This window comes from Argiope bruennichi, chromosome 8, assembly GCF_947563725.1.
Source record: "Argiope bruennichi chromosome 8, qqArgBrue1.1, whole genome shotgun sequence".
NCBI lineage: Eukaryota > Metazoa > Arthropoda > Arachnida > Araneae > Araneidae > Argiope > Argiope bruennichi.
The window spans coordinates 24,216,622-24,239,747 of NC_079158.1; the positions used below are offsets into that span (position 1 = coordinate 24,216,622).

General features: G+C 29.4%; 1 protein-coding gene across 1 annotated transcript in view; it reads left to right on the top strand.

Moving 5' to 3' along the window:
• LOC129980596 (probable G-protein coupled receptor CG31760) overlaps positions 1 to 23,126 on the top strand; it is a 283,993-nt gene that overhangs the window by 216,607 nt on the left and 44,260 nt on the right. The window contains exon 5 of the mRNA XM_056090977.1: positions 4,555 to 4,699. Coding sequence (XP_055946952.1) covers positions 4,555 to 4,699 — 145 coding nt within the window. The remainder of the gene's footprint in view (positions 1 to 4,554; positions 4,700 to 23,126) is intronic.

A 23,126-nucleotide genomic window follows, 5' to 3' on the forward strand; every position in this document is an offset into this window, starting at 1 on the left:
CAACCGAATTACCATGTTCAACCAATCCACTGAGAGAATCCATATTAACTGATAACTTAGTCCTGATGATGCAGAATCGGATGATTCTGATCCCGAAGAAACCATTGACGAAGACATGATAAATGACTACAGACAGAAGCCATCAACTAGTCGAACAATCATTAATCCACGTTTTTACCCAGCTTTTAAAATCGATACAAGCATCGATACAAGAAAAAAAGCGAACATTGATTTTTGTATTTGGATTTTAACTGTTGCAAACAACATTGGCATTTGTCAAGAAAACATTACATATGTCACAACCTTTTACCATTCCTTGATTATTTTTATCGCGTATTTCTGATTAATAACATTTGTTAATCTTTCATTGTACCGTGTTTTAGCGATGAATCACGTTTGAATCATTTAACCTTTTTTATAAATCCAATTATAAGAGTTTTAATCCGCCATTTATGCTTGATATATACCATATGCTTGGCGCAGTATAACCAAAATTGGTTTTTGCGCCATAAAACCTCACTCACCACTTCTAATTGCATTGAAGCACAATAAGCGTTTCAAATGATTACAAAATTGTAATCATATGATTTCCATTATCAAATTTTGAATCATTGAATTCTGAAGTTTTATTTGATTTCTTGCAAAAATTCCAGGCCACTCCACTGATGAAGAAGATGAAATTTTGTCACATTTTTTTCCAATAATAATATACACGTCAGTCAAATGAACCAACCAATGAATATTTTTTAAATTCATTAAAAACATCACATATTAAGCCGACCTATCACACTAAAAAGTTTGAATTTTAACGATAATTTGAAGATGTGCCCTCTAGAGAGACTGTTAACAGTCTCTCCAATATGATTGTCATGGATTAATTAGCGAAAGTTATAGTAGAAAATCTCATACATATTGGCAGAATTTTTTAGAAATGAAAAAATTATTAGATTTAAATGTAAATATGTGGTACATAAAAAAATTCTATTTCCTTACTCTATTATGGGAGCTCAAATCAAAACTAACGGATGAATGAAACAAATGGGGATTCATTAACAGAAAACAATTCAATCCCAAATACAAAACTGATGCAAATGAATAAAGAAAATATTAACAATAACCTCCAAAGAATGAGCATAAATATTAAATAATAAAAACTTAAAACTAGGAATCAGACTACTACCCTTTACTCCAATTCAGGTTTTAAAAAATGTATATAAAAGGTGAATCATATCGCATAATTTATTTTTATTCAAACACAGCTAAATGAATCAACATAAAAGAAAAAGTCTGCGTAACTTGGCGCCAAACTGAAATTAGCACATCGCTCTGGTGGTAAGGTTTTGGCTTCAGAATATGAGAGTTTCAAGTTCGAGACCCGATTCCACCGAAGAACCGTCGTGTAAGTGAGTCTGGTGCCAAATGTCAAATGTCCAGTGAGTCTGGTGCCAAATGTCCTCCTATTAGGGTGGTATGGAAGTTCGGGGAGGGAGTGTCAGCGCAGGTATCGTCCTCGTCATCTGACCGCAGTTCAAAATTGCGAAGTCCGTCCCAAAATAGCCCTAGTATTGCTTTAAAAAGGGACGTTAATATAACTAAAACTAAACTAAAACCCAAAGACGCAAAGAAAGGGATGGAAATATTTTTAACTCTGCCCAGATGACATGACTTGTTGTATTCTTGATAGTAAGCTGCACAAATTCTTATATAAATATATCAAGCCTTTGTATCCGTTAATGATTCCAAGCTTTATTAACTATCAGTGCCCTGTCTCAGTGGAAATATTTCCCAAGATTATCTATAAAATACTTCAGTAAGTTCGTTTTGAAAAATAAACAATAGATTATGCAAAAATGAATAAAAGCATATTTAAAGTCACATAAACATATATCGAACAGATTTCAGTATCTATGATACTTATGAGAGTTCATAACACATTTTTCCGAATCGTGAAATTAAACACATTAATTCACTAAATTTGTGTTTATTCCAATTTTCAATTTTTTTTTTCTCTGAAACTTTGGAAACATCATGAACATATCTTCATACGGATAAGAAGTTGTGAATGGAGTTAAAATTCAACAATATTATTTCCCCAATAATAGTGCTACACTTTTCTTGTCAGGCAGAAGAAAATTTACAAGCATTTTAAATGAATGTCCTGCCTCTTAGCTTTGCCGAACATTCAGCAACTTTGATTGCAAAGTGAAAGTTCTGGGAAATTCGAAGATATAGGCTAAATGTCTATTAATCACCGAGATCTAGAAAGTTCTTCTAGGAAATTCTATATTTTGCCCAGAACTTATGATAGATGTATTCACGCAACGACGTCATTTTAAATCTTACTGGCATTTGGTATTTTCTAACTAATCAGTCCCGGTGCAATCATAATTTATTATTTTTAAACAATAATTTTTTTTTATTTTTTTTTATTTTTAAGCGCCTTTATTTAACTTCTTCTAAAGATGGAATTTGTAATCGATTTCTCTCTCTCTTCTTTATGTTGATTAAGCTCTAAGATTTTGCACATTTGTATATTCGTATATTCTCGATGACAATACATTATTTTAACTTTTTCAGATTTTGTTTGTTGGTTACTCATTCATTAAATCAAAATACCTAGGCGCTAATTGTAATTAGTTTGAAATACGATATATTTTTAAATAATCATGTAATGATGAGTATTAGGCTCAAGTTAAAGTACATAACAATCGAAGAACAAAATAATCTAGATATGTATAAAACTCTGACGTACGTGGCACAGCAATCGCCTTTATTACTTATTGTTTAATGGAAGAAATCAAGTATCAATATATTATATGAACATTTCAGGCAGCTTTATTTAATGTTTTTACTGCTGCTTTTCATACAACGCTTCACTAATTAATGAAATTGCAAAATATTTTTGGGGCCTCAATGGCCTGGTGGTAAGGTCTTGGTTCGGAACCGGAAGCTTTCAGGTTCGAGATCGAAGAATCGTCGTGTAAGTGGGTCTAGTGCACGTTAAAACCGTCCGGGTCAAATGTCCTCCCGCTGGTGCGGTGTGGTTTGGAGAGGGGGGTGCCAGCTTATGTGTCATCCTCGTCATCCAACTGCGGTTCAAAATTACGAGGTCCATCCCAAAATAGCATTGGTGTTGATTTAAAAAACGGGAAGTTAATATAATTAAACTGCAAACTAACTGCAATATAACTAAACTGCAAAATATTATTAGAAATTCTCTGGATAAAGCTCGCCAAAATTTACTCAATTAGAAAAAAAATGTAAAAGGAATCAAAAAATGGACGTCAAATAAATGCTAATCGGTAGCAAAAAATAGGCCTAACCATTGCTGAATTGGTAATCACTTAATTATGGAAATCGATTACAAAACTATTATTTCACAAAAATGGCTTTGAACTTTCTTAAAACATCAAAAAGTGCCTTTTCAAGGATATTGATTTCATTTCTGTATAATGTTTTCAAGTGTGAGGCATAATTTGGAACAATTTTTAAAGTTATAAAATCCAGACTCGTCCATCGAAACATTCACCCATGTGCTCTTCTTGCTAGTATTAAAAATTCTTTCTCTGAACATTGATTTCAAGGCAGGATTTTTACTTTCGCTTTCATTTTGTAATTGGAAAGATTTTTAATTTACACGCGTTATACTTTATTTTAACTTATTCAATTAAATTGGTGTTTTCCGGGCTTCTCAAATAACAAGGTGGAAGTTTTATCTAAAAATTCAATTATCTAATTAATTCATCTAAATCTATCCAATAATTTACCTAATCTTATCTATCTATCCAAGTATTTTATCTAAATTAATATTATCTAAATTTAGTTTAAAAAGTCAATATTCTGAGTGAACACACTGGTCGTCAAAGACGGCTGGTTAATATAAAAAAAAATTTTATTTCTTCGATACACTTATAAAGATTTTAAAAAATTGCTTTTACAAGTTAAATTTATTAATTAAGTCGAAAAATGCTAAAATACAATTGTTGTTAGTCAAATTTCATTTTGCCATACTGGAAATATCATACTGTATGTTTGGTTCCATTCATACAGTATGATGAATGGAAAAACATTTTAGAACTTTACTAAACTTCATTTGTTTCATTTTTGCAAACGTATTTTGTCATCTTTGGCGATTTTCCAATTACTTTCTGATTTGGTAACTTTTTAATTTTCTTACACTTGTTCTCGTTTGGCAGTAACAATATTTTAATATTTTCATAGTTTATTTATCAGATATCCGTTAAATCCAATTAAAATTTGTTATTAACTTGATAAAACTTGAATTATATTAGTTAATGATGTTTTTTATTCGTAAAAGCTCCTTTTTGTCCCCAAAACATCTTTTCAGAAAGAACGTGTGCTGCTTGTCTCTCACAAAATTCATTTTCCCAAGGACGAAAATGCGTAACTATAGATTTGGTTTCTCAAAAGTAGAAAGCATTATTTGAAAGTTTTGTAAATTCTTCAATAGACAAAATACTATGTGAAAATAAATGTTCCATCAATGGCTATTCGACAGGAATTGATTCTTTTGTTCTATCTCTCCCCGAACAGGCTCGTGGGTGTTCTGAGCGTCGATGTGGACGTCAGTGGCATTGATATCAACCAGTGCGATCAGCTGCTGGTGGGTGAAAACATATCCAATTGGCAAATGAGTGCATTCTTGGGGACGCACAGGTGCCATAACCAAACCAGCAAGGTGAGTTCCAACTCCGACTTTTCTTAGGGTTCTTAAATTATATGATATTATAAATCCACCATAGATCAGAAATTTAGTTCATTTAAGGGTAACTATTTACCTTGAATATCGAGATATAATTTTTACAATTTACACCATAGAATGGAAGGATTTTACTCAAAAATGTCAGCATCTGTACAAGAAATGTCATTTTTTTAATTGTAAAATATTATGGATCGTTCTGGAATATATAAGGTTTGGCAAAAAGACTTGACATGCTCAGATATAGAATGTAGCTTCTTTATTTAGAAACTCATTCTACTTCAGATAATCTCCACGGAGCATTTTCATAGCCTCAAGTAGATAGTAAAACATAACTTTCTAAGCTGCATAGCCATTATTTTCTAACTAATCGACATGCAGCTAATGAACCACATTCGTTTCCAATTAGTTGAGAATCGGGTGAATATTAGATGCAGAATGTACATACGTCGTATAAAAACAGATGATTCATCAAAGAATCTCCGCAAAACATTTCTACGGCCTCTAGTAGTTTATGAAATATGTCTTGCTAAGTTATATAGTCCTCAACTTTCATCTTAAGAGCAATTCAGATGTGGGATTCACTGTTTCTCAGCTTATAATGTAAGATCTTTCCCAGTTTGTAGATCGCCACGCTTCCTGTTTTTTCTCCTTATTGAAGTAAAGGATTACTCATAATTATAAACAAATGCCAGATTTATTATTAAATTAAAAACAAAAATTTTAATTTCATTTTATTTAAAATTATGTATTTACCAATTAAAGTAACCTTTATGTACTGAGAATTCATTCTCCTTTCTGCAAACATTACGAAAACAATTGTTGAATTTCAAGATTTTTAATTCCGTAAATCGAAGCTTTAATTTAGAGAAATAAGTTTTGCAAAAAAAAAAAAAAAAAAAAAAAATTACAGTTAAAATTATTTCCCCATTTTTGTACTATGATGCACTTTAGTTAAATTTTTCAAATTGTTCTAAATGAAACTATTTTTCAGAGCTCAAGGAAATTTAAACCTTTTTAAGAAGACACTTAAAAAGTCTTTTGCTCATGTTTTATTTTTCATCAAATGATACTGAACATTAAAAATAGCACTTTTCCTCTCTAATAATCTAAAGTTCGAAAATTTTGCAATTATTTGCCATTTATAGAAAAAAAGTATTCGCCTTCATGAACCATTTTTCAACATTTAAGGCATTTTCTTTTGATCTTTTTGTGCTATAAAGAAAAAAAAGCTTTAGGGTTATTTTTTTTAACTGTAACTAAAAGGATGAAAGCTTTCAGCTGAATATTAAAAAAAATCAAATGGATTTTTAAAAAGCTCTTGGAAAAAGTAATTGTTCATATTTCAAAAGGGGAGATGGATAAAAAATTGTAATAAAATCCTTAATGAGATGACGAAATCACTATCGAATGAAAACCGTCATCAAAAAATATTTGTTCAAAGAAAATTCATCCTTTCTCTTTTTTTTCAGGTATTTTCTGTGAATTAGGAATTATAAAAGAATTCATGTGCACCTTTAATGCCTTCACGATTGTATTTCCATCCTATTGTCTCAATATTTTAATAAATTTATTTTTCATCATATTTAACTTTCAAAAAAAGAAAATAATATCTTTTAAAATATATTGTTAAAAGTGTGTTTTGTAAAATGTTTGAAATCTGGCATTTTTAATCGTTTTTTTGTCTTGAAATTTTCTGTATTAGAGTAGAAAGCTATGCTGTGTTTCTCAAGTCTTGAGAAGAGTGATTTTGTACACATATTGAATCTGTATCAGTTGAAATTTAAAAAAACTCAAGATGTTTGCTTAAATGCGCCAGAAAAATTATTTAAAATTCAAGCTTAGGATCATAATATATTAAGGGTACCGATCTGGTATTTTACTTCAATGAACCTGTAACTCTTGCAGCCCATATGAGATCTGAATGTCTTTTCTTTATTTATACATCATTTGGCTATATGTATAATTGTAAGTCCTTCGATAATGCACTAAATGTGTATCTCACTCCTTGCTGAAGTGTTTTGGAGCAACAGTGTGTTATATTTACAAAATTTGATTATCAACAAATTGTTTTATTTGAATTCCAACAAAAGTAGATATAAAAGCATGATATTGACACTTTTATCACTAAATTTTAATTGCAGAAACATAAATTTTATTCAAAATGGTAAAGGGTGACTTTTAAAAATATTTATGTTTAAAAAATACGGGGAAATTTGATTAAAAAGATAATCACTTTACCAAATAAGGGCTTTTTTTCTCTCGTAAAAAAGTTTACAGTAACGTTAGCGAAAGCAAACAATAAAAAAAGAGTAAAAGAGGCAACTACTTCTGCTGGTGGTTGCTTCATGCCGAGTTGCTGCGATCAACAATCATTAAAACATCTCCCATGGCAGAAGCGGCAATTCCTTAATGCATCTATCCCACCAACATTAACTTGAAAGATAAATTGCAGTCTAGGATTAAAAAGATCTCCATTTTATATTCTAAAAAAATCGTTACATTCAACAAAAAAAAACGGAAAAGGGAAATGATTCTTTTTTTTATTTAATTTCCTGTTATTGCCAAATTTTTCATTTTGTTTTATTTTAAGACTGCATTTGATAATTTCTTTTTCGTTTTTTTTTTCTTTTGTTGTCATTTTAAGTTACTTAAAGATAAATTAGTGGACAAGATATTTTTATGCATTTTTTACATTAACTTGTTACTCTTTATATAGTCAGTATTTGTGCATGTCTACTTATCTATTTCTTTTAATAAAACAGTTCAAAATTTTCTAATTTATTTAAATTTCTTTAAAAAAGGAGAAAAAAAGGAAATTTTTCTCTTATCATTTTTCAATTATTCGAATAACCTATTCATATGTAAAATAAAGTTAAAGCAATTTAACTTTATTTTACATATTAGATACTTTTCATCTATGGTATCTAATACATTATTTGTCAAAGTAATCGCTAGTATTCTGCTTTGAAGCAGTCTAATTACAATAAAACCTCTTGAAGCAACATACTTTATTTAAATATTTTAGACATTGTTAGGCTTTGCAATATCATCAATGTTGCACAGTTAAAATTTCGCAATAATTTTATTTTTTTATGTAATCAATGATGATTTCTTTTATTTCGAGTTAATATAGATTCTTAAGAATCATGGAATTCATTCTTTAATATTAAATATAATTATGTGGTACGTTTCACGTCATATTAATTAAATTTTCGCCAATAAAATTTTATATGAAAATTCATACCATTTCTGATATATTTAATATGTTCTTTTTCGTTGCAAAAGTGAATGTACTGATTAATTAGAACTCTTTCACTAATCAGATAATTCACAGTGAGAAAAACTTGGAAATTGAAGTTTGAACCAAGAACAAAACTACAGATTCATTTGTATAATAAAATAAAACAGGTCATGCATATTTGTATAGACGTTTTATTTACTAATATAAAGTTAAGAAGATAAACTTAGCGAGAAAAAAAACAGTATTTAAAATATTCCCAATAATCGCCAGCATTTCTGCCATATCATTTTTTCGGTGAATAATTAATGACTGCCAACTAAATGGTTTCTCACATATTGATCCAACACTAATCTTAATAGCGCATCTGAAATAAAAATTGATATTTTCATAGAAAGTATAATAAAATGCTTTATTGTAATTGATTATAGAAGCATAATGCCGAAACTTTGAAAAGCATTTCAATACCACCATATTAGAAAAACATACACAAAAACTCAGGTTTTAAATATTTCATGTTAACATTTATTTTATTCTTTTGCTTTATAAATATAGAATTAGCACTAAAAATTAATATAATTACAAAATATGAATAATAAAAGTATTATTATTCATATTATTAATAATTAAGTAATAATAAAAGTAATATATTACATTATTAATAATAAAATAAGAAGTCAAATTTTTATTTTTTTTAAAGTATCTTGAAGAATTTTTAATACATGTTAAAATACCAGTGATATTTTTAAGCTCTTAGGATTTTGTTTTTTATTGAATTTAAAAATGAAGAACGTGCATTTATTTCATATTTTCTTTCTTTAAATCATTTTATTCTTTAAATTTGATGAAAATAACTTTTGAATGAGAGACGTTTCAGCATGAATGTTAAAAATATTTAATTTGGTAGGGTCTCCCAAATAATTGTGAATATGCTAAAAACCATACCAAATAAGCCATGAAACGATTTCGGAAACACAATTACTTTCATTTTAGGATGGAAAATAATTGTAAATATGTATTATTTTTAGATTTATAGCCTAAAACTTAAACAATTTGAAACATAAAAAAAACATGACTCGTATATTACTGGGAGATGCTCTCAGCGTTATAAGTAGTGACATACAGGACATTTATTATAGATCGAATTTATACCAGTTTAAACATATCTCTAAATTATAATTGCACATTTTGCAAGGCAGTTAACAATTAGCAATAATAATGTGTATTTCTGTGCAAGCAGCCGTCGCATTTCCTGAATCTCAGTTCCTATGATTTTTGATTCTGAGGTCATTTATACACTATGGTTTACAAAAGAAAAGTGAGCAATTTCTCCAGCTTGAAAAATCTTATGATGCTGCATTTCGGAAAAATCATCTATTTGTACAATAAAAAATTGCTTCTGACGGTGAAAATTAGAACCTCTTTTGCACGATCAATTTTTTTGCAGAATTTCCTTTGGACGGTATATTATGCGAACCAAATTTGATTAGATTTGGCTGATCGGAATTTTTTTTTTAAGTCTGCTTTAAAGCCCATCATGGTATTTCTTGGCCACTCGATGAATTTAAATAAGTTTCCAGCTCCTCGCATGATCATTTAGAAAGATGAGAATGGAAATTGTATGCAAATTCAAATGCAATATTGAATCTAAAGTGCTGATTCAATATTCACTTATAATAAAGACAAAACAAGTAAGAAATACAAAACAGGTTTTAAATGAAAATAGTTCAGTGTGAAAACAGATGTGGTACATATGTAAATATTAATAATTTTTAACCGGGTCCTTCAAAACTAAACTACTATAGTTAAAATTTCCCAGCTTTTAATACGACTCCTGACTTACTGCTGTGCCTATATATATATATATATATATATATATATATATATATATATATATATATATAATATATGTGTGTGTGTAATAGTATCTCTTACTGTAATTTAAATCCTAATTAATTTCGTAATTCTTAAATAACCCATGTTAACTTTATACTAAAACGTTCTCTTATTCCTTTTACAATTCCTAATTTTTATTATTTCTAACACGCACTTAAATTTGCTAACTGTTTTTCCCGCATCGCAACACCGTTTTTTGTGAGCTAAGAAATAAAAGTCCTAAATACTTAAGCATCTTTTAGAAAGATACCTAAGATTAAGACAAATAATAGTAGTTATAGTAAATCGCATAAGTAAAATCACTTAAGGGATAAATTTCACTCTCTTTTGCTCTGGTGGCGCGATGTAGACTGATGAGTCTTATCCTTTCTTCCCTGTACATAAACTGCACCCCTGTAAAATAATTTGAAATTAATTTCAAAAGTTTCTTCTTTTCGGCCACGCATCTGCAAAATTACGTTTATATATATATATATATATATATATATATATATATATATATATATATAATATGTTACAGTGAAAACCCGAAATCAGTCAAAACGCGAATTAACTAGGGAAAAAACGTTCTAACTGGCAACGTCAGGGAAAACCCGAATTAACAAGGAAAAATGAGTTCTCATTAACAGCGCTGGGGATAACCATTTTATTCGTGTTTTTATTTGTTATACAAAATTATTTGCTTCTATCCAAAATCATTATATTAAATTATACTTAGTAAAATAGTATTTGAGGAAAAATCCTATCATTGAAGAAAACAATTTTTTTTTCAATTTGGATATTGTTTAAAGCAGTACTGTTGTTGCAGATTATTTATTTCGACAAGGCAAACTATTATAACCCTTAGAATTGCAAAGAGAACCATTTTTCATACAGAAATATCTCTTTGAAGAACAGTGTTTTCTATAAGGACAGTGGATGAACCCTTGCCCAGTTCCTATAGCTCCTTTTCTCGCTGCTGTTCTCAGAGAAATTTTCTGATTCGGTACTTGTTCTTTAGTCAAGAACATTTGCTGCGATGCATCGAATTCAGATCTAAAAATCAGGGAATATGTTAAACTTTTGTATTATTCTTGTACCCTGAATAAATATAATCGACTGTATAAATACTTATAAAATTTAAAGTTAATATAAATTGAATAAATTATATTTATTGAATAAATACTAAACTAATAAAGTTTAAATATTATTTCTTACCTCGAATACAGTTTGTTCAGAACTCCATCTTTCGTACCAATTTTGTACAGGCCATCTTTATTTTTTTCAAGCACTGCACCGATGAGATTTCGCAAATAAGCTTTTGCTCGATCAACATCTGGAATGGGAACAAAAACTCTACCTCCAATATCAACCTCAGGATGGGTTGCATCGGATATCTTTTTCATTCATTTGGCTTGCTTTATTAAATTTTCTTTGGCTTCCTCTCTAATTAGGAAAATGTTGGTCGACTTATTAGCGAGCATATGCTCTCCAGATTGTGCTTGTTCAGTTTCTTGTTCTTCTGCGTTCATATCCTCGAATATTTTCTGAAGTTCATTCTCGTCTTCGATAGTTTTTATAATATCTGATGGCAAAGTTGAGATTGTCATTCCAACTCTTGGTTCAATCCCAAACATAGCTTTGTATGGTGATTGTTTAGTTCTGAATGTAGAGCCCTGTTTTTCATGAATTATACAAAACGAAGACCATATAACCACTTTATAGTTTCATTATCCTTCATCCATGAAGCCAAAATATTTTCTACGTCTTGATTGGCCCTCTCAACCGAATACTGCGACTGGCTATGACGAGGCTTCCCATGAACAATCTTCAATTCTGGCCAATACGTACGTAACTGCTCTATAACTGAATTTACAAACGCTCTTCCATTATCAGATTGCAGTAGACAATGAGCCCCAAATATCAAAATGATACATGAAATACTTGCAACGCACCCTATTCCGTTCTTTTGCTCTAAAGTGGTCGTAATAATACAAATTTCGTTAAATGGTCTTTAATAATCAACTTAAATTCATTTTCTGCCAAAGATTGCATGTCAATCAAATCCAGTTGGCAGCGACTATTCATTCCTGAGTGAATGATAAATTTAGAAATCAAACCTTTTTTTTTTCATATTTTTTTCTGTTGACATATTTTACAGATTCATAAAAAAAATTTGTATCATCTCAGTGGTTATGTTAGCATATTTTCTTGAAGTTTCGATTTTAAGTCTGTCTCTACCACTATGTCCTATGGCCACATGTGCTCTTTCGATGGCATCAAAAATTTCTTCAACTGGTAACTAATATTTGATGGGCTCATTTGAAGAAACCAACTTTTTTATTCCACTGATTTCAAGAATGTCGAACCTTTTTAATCTGCGGTACTGACCAGAAGTCCTGCTAACGGCAGATTTTGCTTTTTCAACTTCGGATAAAAGAGTGTTGTATTCATCACGTGTCATCACATTAAATTGTTCTGTTTTTTCTGTAACAATTGTATTTGTTCAAAAAATATATTTTTCCACTTTTTAGCTTAAAAAAACATTAATATTTTTTTTTTCGCTCATCGTAAATGAATCAACCAGCACACATATGTTCCAACAAGAATAAAACTGAACAACTGCACTTTCTTTTGGATATTTCACGAACAAGAAATCTAGATTCGTACGGTTTTAACCGGTCAAAATAGGAAATAAGTAGAGAAAAACCATTCTCCTTAGCGTTGTAAATCGGGTTTTCCCTGGCGCTGCCAGTTAAAACGCGTTTTCACTAGTGAATTCGCGTTCTGCCTAGCGCTGTCAGTTAAAACGCGTTTTGACTGATTTCGGGTTTTCACTGTAACATATATATATAAACTTGTATAATACACAAACATATCGACAAATAGATGCAAAAGAGATGTATGATAATATATCGGATTAAATTTCTGGTAAGATTTGGAGCAGCAATCCATTCATTTTGCAAAGGGAAAACAAAACGGTTAAGTTCGCCATTAAACCTTAATGATGTTTCATCACAGAGCAAATAGGCTGCATGCTATTGTTTGGATGTATAGTACAGGCTTCGGGGCAGTAAGGTCCCATGTATGAAACCCGATTCCATCGAAGGACCACCATATCAGAGGGTCTAGGGCAGGTTAAATATGTCGGGGAGGGGAGTGGGCAAATTTCCTCTCATTGGCATGGCATGGAAGTTTTGATTGGAAAAATTTGGATGGTCAAATGCCTTTCTCTGACCATAGTTCAAAATTACGAAGTCTGACTCAAAATAGTTCTTTTTGCTTCGAAGTTAAACATCAATATAATTAAAAAAATGTTCTGATTACCTTCAAATTGTTTCAAGTTGTGTTTAATTTCCTTCTCAGTTTTAAGATGAGCTACGGATTCCAAAATTCAATTAGTAGACCCGATTGTTGTTTATCTCATAAATAAGAATTCCATTTGTCTAAACTTTGCTAAAAAATATTTTGTGTTTAGACAAACAGTCGCTGAAAATATAAGATGAATATCAGTAAAATGGCAGAATATTGTATCTTAAAGTACCTTCAGATCACATATTAATTCTAAGAATTATCCCTTCCCTTGTCTTTCCTCTTTCGTCGGAAGGATTTTACAGGAAAAAGGGTTCTGTTAAATAAGTATTTTGTAATAATAATAGTTAGATCTATTTTATTGAGAAAATAGTTCATGAAGAATTCACTATTTTGAAATTATTAGAAGCTCTCAAGATTATAAAAGTTGGCCTTATTCCTTTCTTTTGAATTCTTCTTGATTAAAAACAAAATGAAAATTTGTAATTTAAAATATTCAGTGCAAACATCGCCAGTAATAAAATCTCATGATGAAAACCTGGAATTGAGAAGAAACCTGGAAATATTTTCATTATTTTTTTTCTTAGTACACTGAATTAGTTTTTTTTTTTCAGAGTTAAAAACTACATTACGAAATGTCTTCTTCTTTTAAATAAACATTGTTTTCTCTCCATAAAATATTCATCTCAAAAGAACGTCATTTTTTCCCCTTTACTGTTAAATGAAGGTAGTGGTGACAGTAATGTGACGTTTTGTAACATTAAAATTTCTTTCAAGGAAGAAAACGCTGTCGACTAGAATATTTTATGAACATAAATGTAAATTATTATTGTGAAGACTTCATTGCTGCTGCACAAGAATAAATATAATTTTTTTTATTTATTTTGCAAAATGCCTCGCAGAGAACAAGATTATTTTTTCTCCAAGATTTAATTCTTAAATATTCACAAATGCGTATCTTCAGTATAAAAATCATCTAAAGAAACTGAAGAATTATTTCAGTATAAAAATCATCTAAAGAAACTGAAGAATTATTTCAGTATAAAAATCATCTAAAGAAACTGAAGAATTATCAGTTTAAAAATCATCTAAAGAAACTGAAGAATTATTTCAGTATAAAAATCATCTAAAGAAACTGAAGAATTATTTCAGTATAAAAATCATCTAAAGAAACTGAAGAATTATTTCAGTATAAAAATCATCTAAAGAAACTGAAGAATTATTTCAGTATAAAAATCATCTAAAGAAACTGAAGAATTATTTCAGTATAAAAATCATCTAAAGAAACTGAAGAATTATTTCAGTATAAAAATCATCTAAAGAAACTGAAGAATTATCAGTATAAAAATCATCTAAAGAAACTGAAGAATTATTTCAGTATAAAAATCATCTAAAGAAACTGAAGAATTATTTCAGTATAATAAATCTGTAATAGATAATAAGAAATGATATGATAGAGTTAAAGCAATTACCGATAATCTTGATGTAATTTCTGCTCTTGAATGAATCGTTGTGAAATAAAACCAAATGGTCCATGGAAATAAATTTTTAATTTACCAAAAAAAATTGGAAAAAATAAAATGAGCTAAAATTCTCTATGTTTTAATTTCTGCTGTTATTTAGAATCCTTTATCATATATATTTTGTACGTTTCTTAATTCATCACATTTTTTAATTGAATAAACTCTTTTTTACATTTTAATTAATAACATTAAAATACTAACCAATGAAACGTTGCAAAATATTCCTATTCTGTTAGCTTTTAAATATGATGTAATTTTTGAAATATTTAACATAAATTTGATTCACTTTGCCATCCATTTTGCCATATTTATTTATCTGCTATCCGCCATCCTTCTGGAATATTCTTTTCTTGGATAATTAATCTACGTTCTAAAACCAAACTATCAGGCTTTCTCTCCTGGGTATATGCTGAAAAAAGGTTTTGAGGTACGTCCAGGTATTTGCCTTTCTATTATGGATTGGCAAAATTTCAATATATGTAATAAAAAGAAGGATTTTGGAAATAAAACATGAAACACAATTAACATTGCTAACATTTCCTTTTTTAATTAAAACATTTCCTCTTTTTCAAATGGTTCGATGCAAGATGCATTCTTCTGAACAAACTCCAGTTGAATAACCAAAATTTATCTTTTTTCATTGACTATAAATCTATCTGTTACGTCATATCGCTTATTGTAGTACCCTGAAAGGACAAATTGAATGCAAGCCGCGATACAACCTCTCCCGTAGGAAGCGTTCCATCATTGCTAGTGAGTAGCTGACCCCTCACCACTTTTGTAGCCACCAAGACGACGCGAACCAAACACCATTCCAGAAGCTTCACATCCCCATGTCTTAGATGCCTCTGGGGGAGGGGGTTTTAGTGACCAATGATAAGTATATGAGAGAGAATATACTAGAAAATTTGGGAAAAATTACTTCTGCTGTTGATAAAATTCGTTTAAGTAACAAAAAACTTTATATAAGCTAAAGCGTACCTTATAAAGACATAAATTTTCATATTTTTTGGATGCTTTATTTCACCCATCGTAGCCAGCTAACAAATGAGAAAAGAAGGGAGTGACGAAGGGAATTTAAAGAAACTTCTACTCTTTTATTGTTCGGAATTCTTTAATGTATTTTTCGCCTAGATAAAATCCTTATTTTGTAGATGATTTTACACTTTTTCAAAAAGAATAAATCAATTAATCTGGAAATTGTGTAGGTAATGCGCACACAAGTGGTTTTTCAGATTTAACGTAAGATATGTTTAACATAACTGCACTCGTAACGTACAAGAAATTTACTTATTCTCCCTGCTAAAACTTCAACAAATACCTTTTTGAAAATATTTAAATCCATATACAGCAATGCTTTCTTTGTATTATAATTAATTTCAGTAAACAGTTTTAGAAACTAAACTAAAAAAGGAATTACTTGCAACATCATTTGATAAGTATATTATTGGAAACAAATACGCAATATGGAATCAACCATCATTTTATAAACATCAGGTTAAATGTGGAAGATTTAAATTAAATGTGCACAGTTGGTTATGCATAACTAAGCCAACTGCGAATAGTTGATGGATAAATTAATTATAATGCAAGCATTCATTTTGAAATATTTCGTGAAAGTAGCTATATCCTAAAATATTTATCTGAGTTTCCTTTCCCTCTACATAAATGCATCTAATTATATGTTTAACGGCCAATTAATTCTACTATAAATTATTTTTTAATTCTTAATTAAATACTTTTATCTACTGATGATTCTACTGTCTTATTCAAAAATGAATGAGTATTTAAATTTATCGATTTTATTTACACAATGCAGGTATTTTTCTTTTTTTTCATATGAGAAAGGTAAAAAGAGTAATCATTTAAAGAAATCTAACATGTAATTTGGAAGGATTTCCACTTTTTGAACCTTAGTTACAGCCATTATGTCAACCTGTTGATCTTTCTGTGTACCTGTAAACATGAAAACTCAAAACCAACAAGCTTGACAAATGAAATTTCACATGTGGTTAATACACCAAAATATTAGTACTATTAATGAGATGGATAATTAGATAATGTGCATCAGGTATGTATATTATATTACGTATTTGGATGAAATTCTATCAAAGAAAAATGTATCGTTCATTCCATGTGCATACTAAAAGGACACCTGGAAAATCAAATAAGTTTGATGGAAAGAATTTGGCATGTACTGAAAATATTCTTTTAAACTTATAGATTAGAATCAAATATGTTGTGGATTATACTGTTTGTCTATTTGAACCGTAAGAATGACAATTGTAATGTGGAACAAATTAGATAAATGAAATATGGCCTTGACGCTAAAATTATTGATGAAACAAATTTTGTACATAATCGGACAACGATAATAATTCAAAAAGATATATTTCTTCATAATACAACGAGGCTACACCCAGCATTACATGATGCTAAAACTTCTAACCTTGAACGCTAGATTATTTGAGTGACGAAACATCTAACGCAAACAGTCGCCAAAAGCATCAAGCATTTGCGTTGGAAAATGGTCTCTGCCTTTTATACCAGATTCTCAAAGGAAATCTCGAATATTCACAGTAGATCTTTCGTTTGTGAGGGCATACAGCTATATAGCGCGAATCACTTTGTTGCTGCTAATCAGGAACTCAGATATATGTGGAAAAGGCAACTACCAATATGGATATTTGAAACATATTTATTAAGAATACAGGGACAAAACATTAATGAACTGATATAAAAACGCATAAAGAGGTAAATATGTAGAGACGTGTCTCACCGTTGAATTCTCATCTGCCAATTAAGGCTCAAAACAATCATGTGATCATGATGTAATCAATGACTCAACATGGCGAACATGGCGTCATATAAAATATGAGAACTGTTAGCAGCTCCCACATATATTACATCTCTTTTTTTTTTAATTAAGAAAATGGAATATGATAATGTTATTACTGCGGTGGCAACAATTGTGTGACATTTTGTTTTGTAATCACTTGGTCCACTCAAACCGTCAAATGCTTCCAGTTTAATTGAAGCAAACATTTAATACACTTTGTAGCAGAAACACTTTTTACTGTAATTTACGAATCATTTTACTCAAATGTGTGACTCAACATTTCCTTTAAGGTTCGATATATCACATAGCATGGGGTTAGCAAGTACAAAACAAAATTTATTGCGAAATAAACTGAAAATGTCGGATTGCAAAACCTTTGGCTGATTTCAAATTGCTTTCCACATTTTTATTATCCAGGATGTCAATTTGTATCAAATCGGTTATTGTTGGTTTACACATTTCGTTACAAGTGTCTTTTACAATCATTCGATATACCTATAAAGCTTATTCAGATTTAAATCTATGAAAAGTTAGGGAATCGCAAGAAATTATTCTTTCAATTAAAACTTTTCTCGATTCCATTAAATAATGAGTCCAATACTAGAAGAAAGCTTTTAAGATATATTTCTTGAACATAATAATAATATAAAAGAATAAATTATAACATGGGCGCTTAAATATAAATAATAACAAAAATATATAATATAAAAATACAACATCTCTTTGCTGATTTTAATATTGCTCATTCCGTGTCGCTATACTTTCATTTATATCCTGATAAATAATTAAAACATTCAGAAAAGGCTGTACACTTAATAAGTGTATTTCACATCTCAAAAATTGTCTTGAAAGTAGAATATTAGAAGAAATATCTAAACGTGTGGGTTGAATGTCATTGCTTCCAGTCTCCTGCTGACAAATCGATATAGCAGTGCAGGCGGAAATTTATCTTTTGCCATTATTTTTGAAGAATAAATTTGTCTCGCTGTATAAAGAAAAAAAATGTACATTAGCAAATATCTGCCATCGAATGAAAATTATTTGAATATAAAATCTTTTTTCGTAATAATTATATATATTAACCTTTAAGTTTCTATAGCATAAACTTTTACTCACTCATTTCTAAGAAAGTTAGAAATAGCTCGCAGACAAGACTATCATTTCGGAAATAGCTTCCTATAAAAAAGAAGTTTCAGACGATAATATTTTAGCATATTTTATTTAGTAAAGTGGAAATGTATTTTATATTCGAATATAAAATACAAATGAATAATAAATGAATCGAAAGAGAATATTATAAACTTTGAGAAATATTCATTTGTTCTTTACTTACGTAAAATTGTTACATCCAATTTATTATTAATTTCTATATTCATAAGAAATATTTGGTAAATACTTTATAAAATATCTAATTTAAAAGCTGAGACAGAGATTAAATATTTTATCCGTGAAATTTCTAGTCCTCAATAAATAGATAGCATCATAAATCCAACCTATATCAATAAGGGCTTTTCTTCCTTAGAAAGTTCCATTAAAAAAAAATGAATCATTATAGTCCTGTGTCTCCACAGAATTTTACAAATGCATTACAAAATATTTGATTTAAAAGACTAGATAAAATATTTTAATACTGAAATTTCTTAACCTGCAATAGATAGCATCGCAAATCCAGTCCATTCCGATAAGGTATTTTGTGTTTGTTTCAGAACATTCCTTGATTATTAAAAAAATTATTTAACTTGATTTCTTTCATATTTGTTAAAGATGAAATTTTTTAATCAATATTTCATTCCCTGATGTGCGAAATGTTTAAAATTCAATACATTAGTAGCCTATTGATTGCCTGTTTAATATTTACAAAATACAGTTACTAGAATTTATGTTATTATCAAATTATTAAGTAACATTTCGATTCCGTATTATTGGTGCCACTTGACTATGGGGAATAGTTTTTCTTTTAGAAATAATAGTTGTTAAACAAGTGGGAGTGGCCTTTCTGAAACTTTCATGCATACTCTCTAATAAAGGTATTAGCCCAGAGAGCTCTTTGCATGACTGGCTTACAATAGTTACGAAATATTAAATTTCGGCGTAAATTTAGCATTTTTATTGAAATTATCATGTGATCTTTGGCGTGTTTTGGTGATTAATTCCCGGCATTTTGTTAATAGTATCCAAAAAATCAAATTTGAGTTTTAGACGTGCTCTTCAGAACCGACATAAACAAAAATGTGGCACAGAATTACACTTGTAGACACAAAATCACACGCCGAATTTGACCGATTTAAGTCTTTGTGTTTTTGAATTGTCTCGTTTAAAGGTGCCATATAAAAGAACAAACCGACAGACGGTCATCCCCTCGTTGGATTTCACACAAAATTTCCCAAGTTTCTATACTAAAAATGTTAAATGTTAATCGAATTCTATCTATTTATTTTCTTGGTTTTGTAGTTATGGTGTTGACTTATATTCGAACAGCAGGACAGACGGACTCTGAACCAAATTTGGTAGAAATCTGCAAGTTTTGTGTAAAGATCGTATACCAAATTTCATCCGTCCAGCTCAAAGCGTTATTGTGTTATCTTTATCACAGACAAATGGGTGGTGAAACAGACAAACATGATACCAAAAACGCGTTTTTCGAACACAGGAAGATCTAAAACTCAAAGGTTTGTCAAAATCTCGAGTTCGATTTTTTTAATTTACTTATTATTTATTTATTTGTGATTATGATACTTTATCTATACTTCGTATAAGAGAAAGTAAAAATTAAAAAGAAAATTTAAATTTTCAAAAGCAATTCTATTAAGTGCATTATTAAAAGTGTTATTTTAAAATCGTTTTTAATTATTGGATTCATATTGCTGATCTGTCTGCAAATTGTTCAACTGCATATTCAAGTTCATCTTTATTTAAGGATTTAATGAGTAATTTTTTTTTACCGTTACGATTTACTTTTTATTGCAACTGAAAAAAAAATGCTTAGTCTGCGAAATTTTTAGTCATTCTTCATTTCTTACGAGCTTATTGGAATATTCGTAGATATTTCAGTTTCATATCATTTTTAAAAGGCAGTAGCAGATTATTCTAGTCGAAAAAATTTTTTAACTATTTATTAGAATTTCAAGAGCAGTGTGCGATTCGAATGGTAAGAGCTTAAAAATAATTATCCATGAAAAAATTTTCTTCGAGTAATAAAAAAAAAAGTTTCCGCTGAGCCAAAAATGAAAAAAAAATAATATTTTAACCTGTTTTCGAAAGGAAGTACTTTCTTTCCTGAAAATGGTCGACTTAATTTCTTTTCAAAGAGGATTTAAAAAGCTTCGCTGCCTTTAATATTATGGAGAAGGATTTGAAAGAACAAGATATTGGAGAAAAAGGAATATTTTAACTTTTCTGACAAACGACGGGGATTTTTAAGCGAGAAATTGTTTCCTTCTTTTTATATTTATTTTTACTTTAAATACATGAGTCAAGGATTACATATAATGCTTACTATCAGGATATACATTTAAGTTCTAAAAAGTGTTCCTTCTTGTCAAATGTTTCTTCGTTGAATGCAATAATCCTTTCCAAGAAATATATTAAATTTTTGCCTAGCGTCTGGTTTTGTCCAGTGATTGTGCTAATACTTGTTCCATTTGATACAATTTATCTTGCGAAGTCCATAGTCTAGATATAGGAAGTATAGCATATCATGTTGATCAAAATGAACTTGTGATGCTTAAAATAGAAATCTGAATTAGTACCCCTATATATGGGGGAGACGGAGTTTCAAGAAAAGCGGGTCCTTCAAAATCCATTCTGAGGGAAACAGGAAAAACATTCAGCACCCAATCTGATGGTAGTAAGGAATCATTTCCAACGCGGAAATATCTATGTATTTCTAAATAATGCTGGTTAAAGGTACATTATAAAATAAAAAATATAACATTTCTCATCCGATTCATGGTTTGAATATGAAATGACAATATTGATGATTATAATATTTCGAAAATATTGGTTTTCAAGCATGATTGGGAAATTTTGTATGATGTATTTCTAAAAACGATTGATGTTTCCCGTTTTATTGATTCAATTATGTTATTAAAGGATAGTTTTTCGCATTCATTTCTCAGAGATAGATTGAAACGAGGTATCTAAGTTTATTAGCAGTTGATTTTTCCGACAAAACGTAATTAAATTAAAAATTAGTTTGATACAAATGGCGTTTATAAGACATATTTATGGGCCTTATTAAATCTCCATATTTTTTGTATAATCTTCAACTTTTCCAAGTGCAATACATAGTTTATCGTCGTTTTATTAATTCTACATAATGAGAAATATCTAGCTATAGAATGTTAGCAGAGCCTGACTAAGTCAGGAGCATACAGGGCAGTTGCCCCGGGCCCCCATATCATAAGAGGCATCCAATCGAATCGAAAGTTTGTTTTATATTTCAGATTGTCAGAAAATCAATAAAATGGACAGAACGATATTTCGTTCTGACCATTGGAGGGGGAGGGGGACTTTATAGCTATTTTTGGTTTTTGTCAATTTTTTTGTTATATATCTATAATGAGATGAAAAATTTAAATACCGCTATAAAGTTCGATTCTTCATTACTGAAATAGTGAAGCAGAGGGAGGCCCCCAAAGAAGTATTTGTCCCGGGCCCCAATTAGACTAAGTCGGGCCCTGAATGTTAGACATATCGAATCAAAATAATTGAAGATATACGAGAAATATGATTTAGGGGCTTTAATTTTATGTAAACGTAGTAAATAGGTCATTCTGTTCATGCTTTCCTTTATACAAATTTCCTTTATTCAAAATTAATACAATAATTTCAACTGTAAAAAAAAATAGAGGTGTTTATTTACGCATAACGTTATTAACAAGGAAACAAGATTAAATAAAAATTTCGAAATTCATGTTCTTATTTGTATATAAGAACATGAACAAATCAGTAAAAAAAGCCTTTTTACTGATTTGCGTATTCACGTTTCCATCAAACTATTAAATTCATTTTTAAAATTTTAATATATAAAATCTTTTTTACTAGAAAGTATATTAAATAAAGAAACTAATTTCTGAAACATTTTTGTTTAAATAAAAAATTTTATTTTTTGAAAGTCATGTAACATTTTATTACTACATACAAAGAGTTGCTTCTATGTTTTATTCAATAATGTTTTATTTATGCATAAATTTCAGGCTATAAAAATTTTGTGCTTAATACATTTTTTTTTTGCTTTTTTAATTAATTAAAGATTTTGCAACTGATTCCTTTTGTCATCATTGATTTTCATTTATCTCTAACAAAACTTTGCTTGAAATGTAATCAGAATAAAATTTGTTATATATACCAGTTTTTGCCCCTTCTCCGTAGCATTTATTTTAAAAAGAAAAAAAAATCATCTTAATCTAAAATAACGTTGAAAGACCTGTTTTGTTCTTCTTTCTATTTTCACACTTTTTTTAAGTGCCTGCTAAAAAATCATTTTTGTGGAAATGAGATACATTCACTCCAAAGATGTTGTTTTGAAAGTTACTGGTTATTACTACATCTCTTAAAAACTATTTGACAAAAATAAATAAAATTTAGAATTGTGATATTTTGAGGTGATTGACA